Here is an 11,223-nt window from a genome sequence, read left to right as displayed (position 1 = left end):
TTTTTTCTACGTATTTTCGATAATATTTATTTCATTTATTCACACCGCCAAAAAACTGGCTGAATATTCAGTTTTGCAGGAAAATGACTCCAAGAGTCATGAAAAACCTGATCTTTTCGTGTTTGTACAATGTTGGGTATTTTTATACAATAGTTATAGTAACAGTAGTCTTTTCTCGATTGGTTTAAGAGTTTGGTCTATAAAAGCATTGACACACGATAACCTAACCTATACATGAAAATGCTTAGTTAGCCGAAATGTAAACGGTCCAATATAGCCGAACTTGAACGTGTAAAATGAAGGGCCAGTAGAAGCGTCAACATTGTAGTGACGGCCCTAATGACTGCAAAAGTCATCATTCAATTTATTAAAGAAGTGAGATATTGAAGAAAAGTTTTACGTCTAGTCTAACAAGTCCCTGTTGGGAGATATGAATTTACAATTTAGTAGAGACCGAAAGACATGAAAAATTATACTGATTTTTGCTAATACATTGACACAAACGGTAGTTTCCATTATAAAGTAATTACAGTTCAAAAGATAATCACCAACTCAAAGGATGGCTATATCACAGTCAATGTTGCTAATTATATTGCGTTTCTATAAATGTTTGGATAAAAATCACAGAAGTATCATTGCATTCAGCTCATCTTCAGCATTCAAAATCCACTTACAAAATTTTTTGTGCACTTAACTTGCAATGAGAAAACACCAAAGAAACGCGTCAAAGGAAATGGCACATTTGTATGGAGGGAAAAACAGTTTTTCTCGAATTTAAACCAGACGTTCGCATTTGCATTGCTTAGGAAGCAGCATGTTTTAAGGCACAGCATTAATGCTAGCATATCGATGGTTGTAACAGCGACGCATACACATCTCTCGTGCTCAGTAGCCGTCGCATCAACAAACATACACACGCATACAACAAACGTTGCGTGATATATATACGTTTGTTGTATGCGTGTGTATGTTTGTTGATGCGACGGCTACTGAGCACGAGAGATGTGTGTGCGGCTTTTGTGAGCGCGAGATCCGTGTATGCGTCGCTGTTGCAACCATCGATATGCTAGTATTAATGCTGTGCCTTAAAACATGCTGCTTCCTAAGCAATGCAAATGCGAACGTCTGATTTAAACTTAAATATCACAGTTCAACAAAATTCGGGTCATGGAAAAGGGACACCAAATGGCATATCAGACATGAAAGTATTCCTATAGACTAGCAAAACCCCGCCGGCGTATAAGAAAGTAATGGCCATAGGCAGTTGTCGTTGCTCGGTCGATTATTCTCAATATGGAACATGCAGATTTTAGGCCATATCTTGTAAAATATTCGACATATTATGTTGCTGTTTATGGCAAAGTTGTAGAAAAGAGTTCAAATAACAAATTTTTTGAACATACTATACCCTAAAAAGAACTTTTAGTCAATGTTTTGGAGCAAAATATCGAAAAAATCGAAAAAAAATCAATCTCAAAGAGTATGCAATTTTTTTGGTTAATGTTTTCAGCAAAATTGTAGCCAAAGTAAAACTGCTAATTTTTCTTCTTGATGTCAATCCAAAAAAATTACTTTTCGACCATTTTTTCGACTGGAAATCGCTTTTTAGCACCAAAAATGGCCATTCTGTTCACGTTTTTGGCCGATTACTTGCAAATAACTATATATATTTCCATATTATTCGTTTGAATTTCCATTAAAGTGTCTCTGCAGATAACTTGAACGAATTTTTTAGCTAATTTAATAAAAAAGTTCACTCATTTGTCAAAAAAAATTCCGGGTTTTGGAACGATTTTTGAGCGTTTGGTGGATATTAAGCAAAATTAATTCATGGAAACAGTAATATTTCAGGATTGGATATATTCCATTTCAAAGCTGATGATCACAGCTAAAAAATGAGTCCAATGCGATCCACTTATAACATCTAGTTGGGAAGTTATCTCTCTACAAGTGATGACATGTCGATTTTTTCACAATTTTGCCACTAGTCATCACTTGAGAAGCCATAACTACCCAACCAGAAGTCATAGAGAGATCGCATTATCCATATTTTCTAGGTAAGAATGTCAGCTTTAAAATGCCGTACAGGTAAATCTGAAATATATCACCTGTCATGACATTATTTGGCTCAATGTCCATAAATTACCCAAAAATGGGTCCAAAAATCAATTTGGATCGCATTGGACTCATTTTTTAGCTGTGAACTAATAAATTTCCTGACCAAATTGTAGCTTTTTCGGCTCTCTTTCCAATGGTATATCAAGTGTGCATTTATCTTCATTCCATAAAAAGTTATGACTAAAATGATTAGTGCGGGTCAATCTACACATAATTCCCCTAGCAATTTTCCCCTACAAAATTTACCAAAATTCAAATTGATTCATATTAAAACTTTTTTTCATGATTTACCTTAAATTTTTCTACGTATTTTCCAGACAATCATTTCAGCATAGATATTCAATTTTCTGATGAGATCACAGTAACTGAATGCAGTGACTACAAACGTCGCTGTGAGTAAACGAGCGCCTTACATTCAAGCGCGGACATGCATATAAATTATGCTTTACATTGGTTTACACACAATCGGAGTGAGTGTGCGTGCGAAAGGAGAGAAGAGAGGAGAGACGAACGAAATATGTCGCATTGAACGATGAGAGTGAACGTCTCTTGATACAGTGTCAATGTGGCGAACACTTACTCTTTGTTTCTTGGAATTGTTGTTCCTTCTTCTTTTTCTTCTAACAAATTGGTTGGCACAAACACAAGTAAAACAAGATGCCTTACATTCGTAAGGTTATCTTTCTACACTCCCAAACATATAATTTCGAATTAAATCCAATTCTCCATGCATTGAAATTAGGAAAGCAACATATTTTAATCAGACCTTAATATCAGAGCGATTTTAACACTCTGTTTTTCATACATTGTGACATAGCAGAATTCTTACCGTGTTGTTTTTGCGTACAGCGTATAGTGTACCACGCACCTACCCTACATACCATAAATAACGCTAGAATTCGGGATTTTCGGCGTTTAAAAATCGAAAAAAAAACTGCTTAAATAGATCAAAAAATCTGGGGTGAACGCTATTCTCATTTTTTGCGTACAGCTTACAGCGTACAGTGTACCACACATACCCTACGACCCTAAAATAACACTAGATTTTTTGATTTTCGGCGTTCAAAAATTCATTTTAGTGGGTCAAAAAATCTGGGGCGATCCCAATACTTTTCTTACACGACATGGTCGTGTGGAAAAGTAAAAAATAAAATGCTATAACTAAACACAACAACAAAATAATCAAATATTATTTTGTTTATTCTTTGAATGTGATTTTTTTGCTTGTGTTTGTGCTGCCAACCAATTTGTTAGAAGAAAAAGAAGAAGGAACAACAATTCCAAGAAACAAAGAGTAAGTATTCGCCACACTGACACTGTGTCAAGTGGACATTCATTTGCATCGCTCGATGCAACACATTTCGTTCGTCTCTCCTCTCTTCTCACACTCACTCCGATTATGTGTAAACCAATGTATATGAATGTCCGCGCTTGAATGTAGAGCGCTCATTCACTCACAGCGACGTTCGCAGTCACTGCATTCAGTTACTGAGATTTCATCACAAAATTGAATATCTATGCTGAAATGATTCTCTGGTATTTTCGATAATATTACTTGATTCTCTTCAGTTTATCCGGAATATATTTCGAACTACCGAAATTACTTTAAAAAAACATGGTGTGCCATAACTTTTGACGCTGACTGTAAGAAATGGTTTCACAACTGATGCCACCATTAAAAATGGACTTTATTGTTATAACATTATCTACTCACCCATTTGTTTGCAGAACACCATCGCCATCAGGGGGCCAAATCCACGTATGCTTGGTAATAAAGTGGTTTGATGTATAACGAGTTCCTTATTGCTGCCACCCTGTTGACTCATATGCGCAGCAACCATATACTTGATCGATAAGTCCTGCAACATTGAGTGTTATAAAAAGTGTTTATACATACTATAAAGGGTTTCCCTTAACAAACCTGTTGCAATGAAGTCAATAAGACACTATTGACGGAGTGAGCATCTATGTTAACCGATCTCTTGCCATTGTGCAATAAAACCGAGTGAACTGCAGATTCGAGAGGGCTTTTGGGACCCTTCAATTGTACCGCTCGATCATAGTACCGATCTTCCAATGGCATAATTGGCGAGCAATTAGCGATGGGATAATATTCATCACAGTCTGCAAAGTTCAAGGTGTCTTCAGTTTGCCCTTCCACTGCAATTAAATTTTGCAGATGCTGACGTTTCCAGTGATTATTCTAGAAGATTCATTTTTTTTTGGTTCAATATAAATTCAAACAATAACTCTATGTTACTTTTTTCATTCAGCATTGAAACACACCAAATTGTACTCACTTTCGATAAAAAGTTCTCTTCACTAAATTCCCCATAACCATAACGATCGATGAGAATGTTGTTTAAATTTGTACCATTTGCAAAGATGAAAACGTTTGCCGTTCCATTTACAACCGAGTATATCTACAAAAAATGTCTGCGTTACATGCTGTACTAGAAATAACTACGTCACTGTAAATACCTCAGCCTTCACTTCACGATCGATGACGAAACTTTTGAATACTTTAATCGCTTCATGATCCCACATATTTCCGCCTGATAAATTGGCCGTCGATGGACTAATTTCAGACAAACGGCACTGGAAACACCGTGGTGGCATCGTTGCCTGCTCTGTTTGCCGCGTGAACACATAGATATCATCCAATTGACACTTTTGCCTACGACCTGAGTCGAGGAAATACACAGTGCCTTCGGAAGAGGTCAACTGAGCACGATAAAGTTTACCATCGGCGTGATCGCGAGCAACAATGATTTCGGTTTTACTAAGGGTGTGCAATGATTTCGGTTGTGCAAGGATACTGTGAAAGTCATTGTTCAATTCTTGATTGTAATATTCAATTCGTTGTCTTTCATCAATCGGTTGGAACCAAAATGTTGAACAATTTTCGACCTGCATTTGAATTAATGTTTGTTAAGAAATGAATAGATTATATGTGACTTTCCAACTTACATGAGTTACGGTTCCCATTACTTCTTTTTCCGTAGTTTTGGGAATACATATGTTACGAATTTCACCACAACAACTTCCTTTAAAGATAAAAGAGTCGGTTTCCATGAATCCCAAACCCATCTTTTCAGCAACTTGCTTCTCTCTGTCTGGTCTGGAAGATTGTCAACAATGAAATTACAAACGAAAAAACACTATGACTTTAGAACACTTTACTTCATGAGTGGAATGCGTGTAGGCATGTTCATTTTGCGCATCTTCACCGCTTTGTAGACTTCAGTTAGGGTTTTACCCGGGATTGAACAAAGCTTTGTGTCCCAATCATTTTGATTGTCACTGCAAACGCCCTGTGAAACGCCCTCGAACGTGATGAAAACCTTTTCGGAATTGGCGTCGAATGAGACCTTGACACTATTGATATTATCTGCTGCTACAACTGTGTTTTGGAAAAGCGCTCGGACAAAAAATGAGTATAGTGGACGAATGTTCTCTTGTCGAAATCCAGTGAAGAAGACAGTGTTATCTGAAGTTCAATGAACAATTTGCAATTAAATTACACATTTCACATCAATATTATGAAATTCATATATGGTCACGGCCACGGCGCACGGTAACGTTACTGACGTTTTTCACATGCTCATAACTCCGCTATCATAATAGATAACAAGAAAGAGTAAAGGCATAAATTCTAGCTAATTATACTGAAATTCATTTAATACAAGGAACTCTACAGTCCGTGTACTTGTTATGCTAAATATGTGCAAAAGAATAAGAAGGTGTTAAAAAAATGTATGAAAACTTGCGAATTTTCTAAGTATTTTTCACACGCTGATATCTCTACAAAAACCAAAAAAAAGTTCCATTTTATGATTCGATTATTGTTGCCCCTTACTCGATCTACATTTTTTGTCTTCACTCTTCTGAAATATCTCTGATAGTGGCCATGTTATGAGCTCATTTGTATGTCAGTAACGTTACACCTCCGTGGCCGTGACCATATATATGTATGTGTTCGTTTATATACGATCATATGTGTGTATAAGGAGTATGAAGTGAAGAACAATAAAATACCTGGATCACGGCCATTGAGTGAGTGAAACGCGTCTCGTTCCACCATGGGATTGTTTATTGGTGGAGTTGCAAAAAAATGTGGATAAAATGCACCGCTACAGACCACTTTCAGTATGATGCCTTTCTCTTGCTCTGTCCATCGAATTCTATCAACACCAGTCGCCTGGCGTATGCCAAGCTTCTCAAGCCGTTGAGTTAACTCTAAAACCAGTTGGTGACACTCGTTCAGCGAACGTAACTGCAAGAATGGAACGAAAGACACAATTAGTTTTATTGGATCATGACTTGGAATTTTGTCTAAGTCATATGAACCCATCACAATATCCGTACATCCAAATAATGCCGATTACAAAATTTTTTTTCTTCTTCCTTGTTTCGTCCAAAATCTTTCTGATTGTATTTGAGATTCCAGATTTTGTATGCATTTAGAATGGCAAATAGATCGCTTCCAGAACCATTTGACCATTCCAATCGTCGCGAGTATTCGCTTAGATCTCGTTCAAATGTGATTTTGAAAATGCTTTTGGTCGTTAGGCCAGCAGCTGAAAAATGATTCGTGTGATTAAAATATTGGAGTTTTTGGAGCAAATTTTCGAATGGAATTTGATGAAAAAAAACTCTAATCCCACACTAATAAAAAATACTTACCCATTATGATGCATTCTTCGAGCACACCAAAACAATATCCCAGCGCAATGAGACGTGTAGCGCGCACATCTAAAAATAATTTGAATACGATTTTTATATTGAAAATTGAGGCTGTAAGAATGAAAATGGCAATACAGGATTAAACATTCTGAAGCGCATCAAGAAAAAAAATTCGCAAAAGTGAATCATGAGTTCTGAATACGCAAAAGTGAACCATGAACCTCCTATGCTACTCATGTAAATTCATGTTTCACTTTTGCATATTCAGAACTCATGATTCATTTTTGCGATTTTTTTTTTTCTTGATGCGTTTCAGAATGTTTATTCCTGTATTGCCATTTTCATTCTCACAGCCTCAATTATATTATTCTATTATTAACTATACCAATTGGAAGGTTGGACATTATGTGGCCAAGGAATGTCATATCGCCATCCATTGCACTGTAACTATTTTGCACTGTCAAGTGTAATGCACCAAGCTCCTTCAAAGTTAGAACAGTGTTTGCGATATCGTCCATATCGGGTGCATCCATAGCTAAACCTATTGATAATTCGATTTAAAACTTGATAAATATGAAGTTATTAAGTTGTCATATTTTATTTTACCAAGCAACGTGTACGGTGCTTCCATTTCGAATGTCTTTGCTTTGAGAATGACATTTTCAAGCGGTGTCAAAAGTATTTCGGGAGTTGCAGATTCAGCCATGTAGCACTAATGCAGAAAAAAACATCATACATTATACAGTTCTGAAAATTTAACATTTCTCAACTGATCTATTATAATAGTACATACTTCGAAAAATCGTCTTTTCACCAGGCGGTAGCATCGTCCGTTTGCCACTCGGCCCGCGCGTCCAGCTCGCTGCTTGCAATTGTTTTTAGCTGCCCAATCCATTTCCAATGATGTAAAATTTTTCGTTGTATCACTCTTGAGATATTTCATCAGGCAGAAATCGATAACTAAGAACAATTTAATTCAAATATATATTGTAGGCTAGATACAATTTATGATATTTTTGTTTTTGTACCATATTTAACATCTGGTACTGTGATAGAGCTCTCTGCAATGTTAGTACTTAGAATAATTTTGCGCACATTATTTTCAACGGGCTCAAAGATTAATTGTTGTTCTTCAGTGCTGATCAATGAATGTAAAATGAAAATTCGCCACTTTAAATCACATTTCCTGCAATGCATAATTTGAACATTAAGAAAAAAAGAACTTAAGAAAAATTCTATAATGATTTAAACTGAGAATACTATTTTGTATTATCATACGATTGCGCATATTCCATTAGTTTAGTGCGGAAACGGCCAATTTCGTAAATGCCGGGCAGAAAAATCAAAATGGACGACAGTCCGGTGTCGGTTTCACGATCGATGCCCTTGATGTTTGTGATCAACAATAATGCTAGCTTGTACATTTCGTCTGTAATGCCCGGTTGTTTCCAATGGATTTCAGGTACCTTATCAATACAAATTTATTCTATTATTATTTACATTAACCTTATTATTTACATAAACATTCTACCGGTAAGCCTTTGATATCATCAAGGTAGAACTCTTTCACCGTGTACAAACTTTTCTGGTCAACTTTCACAATTGGTGCTGGAACCCAATGATCGAACTGAAAAAATCTGAAGTATTCGGCAAACTAAACGGAAATTATGGTTAGTGAATGGGAAGAATCAATCGGAGCTAAGATGAGTGGCTTACTTTTACGGTGTCAATGGTAGCACTCATCAGGATGACCTGGTAAAACATGTAAATACAGAATATTTATGGTAAATGAACCATTCCTCGCAAAGAAGCGTTATAATAGTGACGAATTATTTTTATAAATTATACCTTAATATTAATGCTTTGAGACCATAAAATTCGTAGAATGACGAAAAGAAAATCCATTTCCTTGTTTCGTTCGTGCACTTCATCTAACACAATATGCGAAAATTGAGTCAAACTCTTTGAATGAATCAATTTCTCCAATAGAATGCCGGTTGTAACGAATGTAATTCGAGTGTCTTCGGAAACAAATCGTTTGTCCAGGCCTATCTGATACCCAACGACAGTGCCTTAGAAAAATCATGCCATACTTTGAATATTCGTTTCAATTATTTATTCAAGTTATTAATTTACCTAGGTCCCAACCACGTTCACGGACGACCCGGTCAGCGATGCTTCGAATCGATAGAATAAATTGAATGAAGTAAATAAAATACTGTTTGAAAATCAAAATAAAAGCACCTTTTAGCTGCAATGCGTCTTGGTTGTGTAACAATTATATTGCACGCCTTTCCATGCTCCCTTGCATCGTCGAGTATCATCTGAGGAATCTGCAAATAAAAGTAATTGGTTTATTCAAATAAAACTTTTTCTACAATTTCGTCTGAATAAACTGTTAGTTTTTTCAACAAATTTGTTCATTTTTTTCATTTTTTTTCGAATTGAATATGATACTTGAAAAGTACATATGATGCGGTTGGAATGAACATGAGACTTTGTTCGCTCGATACACAGATACGAAACGAAAATCAAGCAATCCATCGAAGTGGAACATGGAAAAGAAATCCGTAAGACTGAACATTTGATGTATTTTTTGTCTGCAGTGTCGTTTTGAACGAATCCTCTTGCATTGTTTCATATTAACGGATCTATATCACATTGTTTCGTTACTCGAATATTTTTTCGTGTGTTTTATTTCAATTCCCGAGCTATTGATGACGTCAGTTGCATTCTTCACATAATGCAAATTAGGTGATAAGGAGTAGAATTTCGATGTGGCGATAACACCAATGGATTGAGCACATAAAATACTGTATTAGAATCGAAAAAAATCTAAACTTTTTTGCCTGATCGTCTACATGGGAAGTTTGTATGAAAACCTCATAGCACGCTTTGGCGCGGTTGCAATAACATTGGTTTATATGGAAGAATTTACACATGGCCAAAACTCGGATTTCCGAGCGGAATTTGGCAAAAATAATGTGCCCATCGCCCCAAACTCCCATGAATAAAATCGATGACTTCCCATTGAGCCATCATTGAACCAGCTCCAAAGTTCCTATTCCCTCAGAAGCCCAAAAATTATGCCTATTTCGCTCACACTTACGTGCAATTTTTACCCGTATTGTTATAAATTTACCCGTATTGTTAAAACTTCATTCCTCTTGTGCGCAACACTAAAAGCACTGTATTTCGAATGAGCTAATTAACGAGATAGATTTTATCTAGATGATAAGGTCTAGCTAAATTTTTGTGATGAATTGAACACTTGAAGCAAAATTTTGTGTCTAAATTCCAAAAAAAATTATATGCGAGTATAAAATACACTGAAGAGTTGTACTGCACCATGGCGCATGAAAACTAACTGAATCGGCGCTTAACCATATAAATGTAATAACAGATTTGGCTCATTCTTCAGCACATTTTGGCCGGCGAGCCAACGACTAGCTAGTGAATGATTCAATTTGTATAATAATGAATCTATGCTGTTTATTTTGCCACTGAAAAATAATAAATATTGTCAATAAACACACTAACCTGTGTACTTTTTCCACACCCGGTGGATCCTTCTATGACAACGCTCGGGTATTGCCTTATTTTAGACATTATCTTCTCTTTACATCCATAAATTGGCAATTGGGTACTCAATTGTGATCTACGATTGAAGTTGTACTTTTTATAGATGTCATCGTCGTGACCATCGTCGTGACAATCAAATGTTTTCATCGATGTTTTGATGTTGTCGTGTAACTTTTGTCGAATCATAGCTAAATCATCTTCAATCATTTCTCTGTCGCTTGTTTCTAAGATCTTTGCAACTGTGCGCCCGCGTTCAGCAGCAACGCGTCCATTTGTTGTTCCACCCGAAATTTTCGCAGGCTCAAATGGCCTGTTTTTATTGAACAGTATGTCCATGAAATCCATTTTTCAACTGTTCTGTTTCATAATTTTTCTCTCAAAAGGAATTTCTTTACTTGTTTACAAGTCAAAATTCAGCACCATAATAAACAGAGACGCGTACTTTTCACCCTACATCATTGCTTCGCTCTATTGGTGTTAGTGTGTGGTATTTTTGCTGTTCCTGAAAAGCAACGGGAATGAAAGAATAGATGTTTTTGCATGTTTGTGCATGGTCAAGCTACAACAACTGAAAACATACAGCAGTAGCATATACAACGTTATCGCACTCTATACCGTTGACCAGCTTAATCATCAACTTTGTTCAACCGATATAAATGTGTATGTATATGTAATATCTTGTCGCCAACTTCCCGTTGCTATGTGTTGATTATAATTGGATTGAAAACTGAAACAAACCCAGCGTTATGTTTTGTTAGCAATAAAATATTCACACAAATAAACCAGCGCGTGAAATGGTTGGTGTTGAAAAAGCAACAACGGATTTTCATATCCATA

The 11,223-nt window shown here is 36.1% G+C and overlaps 1 protein-coding gene across 3 annotated transcripts in view; it reads right to left on the bottom strand.

Moving 5' to 3' along the window:
- LOC129568594 (probable ATP-dependent RNA helicase spindle-E) overlaps positions 1 to 10,853 on the bottom strand; it is a 22,159-nt gene extending 11,306 nt beyond the window's left edge. For 2 of the 3 annotated variants that reach the window (XR_008687958.1, XM_055446678.1), the window contains exons 1-20: positions 10,345 to 10,841; positions 9,049 to 9,137; positions 8,941 to 8,981; positions 8,653 to 8,876; positions 8,521 to 8,556; positions 8,336 to 8,458; positions 8,083 to 8,270; positions 7,833 to 7,990; positions 7,598 to 7,764; positions 7,411 to 7,516; positions 7,190 to 7,345; positions 6,805 to 6,873; positions 6,487 to 6,698; positions 6,157 to 6,394; positions 5,302 to 5,608; positions 5,089 to 5,239; positions 4,600 to 5,028; positions 4,419 to 4,541; positions 4,040 to 4,321; positions 3,833 to 3,977 (exon numbers count right to left, since the gene is read on the bottom strand). Coding sequence is in view for 1 of the 3 variants with exons in the window: in XM_055446678.1 (XP_055302653.1) it covers positions 3,833 to 3,977; positions 4,040 to 4,321; positions 4,419 to 4,541; positions 4,600 to 5,028; positions 5,089 to 5,239; positions 5,302 to 5,608; positions 6,157 to 6,394; positions 6,487 to 6,698; positions 6,805 to 6,873; positions 7,190 to 7,345; positions 7,411 to 7,516; positions 7,598 to 7,764; positions 7,833 to 7,990; positions 8,083 to 8,270; positions 8,336 to 8,458; positions 8,521 to 8,556; positions 8,653 to 8,876; positions 8,941 to 8,981; positions 9,049 to 9,137; positions 10,345 to 10,731 (3,631 nt within the window). In the remaining 2 variants the exon portion in view is untranslated. Of the gene's footprint in view, positions 1 to 3,832; positions 3,978 to 4,039; positions 4,322 to 4,418; positions 4,542 to 4,599; positions 5,029 to 5,088; positions 5,240 to 5,301; positions 5,609 to 6,156; positions 6,395 to 6,486; positions 6,699 to 6,804; positions 6,874 to 7,189; positions 7,346 to 7,410; positions 7,517 to 7,597; positions 7,765 to 7,832; positions 7,991 to 8,082; positions 8,271 to 8,335; positions 8,459 to 8,520; positions 8,557 to 8,652; positions 8,877 to 8,940; positions 8,982 to 9,048; positions 9,138 to 10,344 lie in introns of all 3 variants that reach the window. The other variant, XR_008687957.1, reaches the window with a different exon arrangement.
- Positions 10,854 to 11,223: the final 370 nt, after the last annotated feature.

Source organism: Sitodiplosis mosellana, unplaced genomic scaffold (genome assembly GCF_009176505.1).
Source record: "Sitodiplosis mosellana isolate CC-2019 unplaced genomic scaffold, AAFC_SMos_1.0 Smas_scaffold_21, whole genome shotgun sequence".
Classification (NCBI taxonomy): Eukaryota; Metazoa; Arthropoda; class Insecta; order Diptera; family Cecidomyiidae; genus Sitodiplosis; species Sitodiplosis mosellana.
The sequence above is the reverse complement of the archived record's forward strand: the minus strand, read 5'-3'. Positions and strand labels throughout refer to the sequence as shown.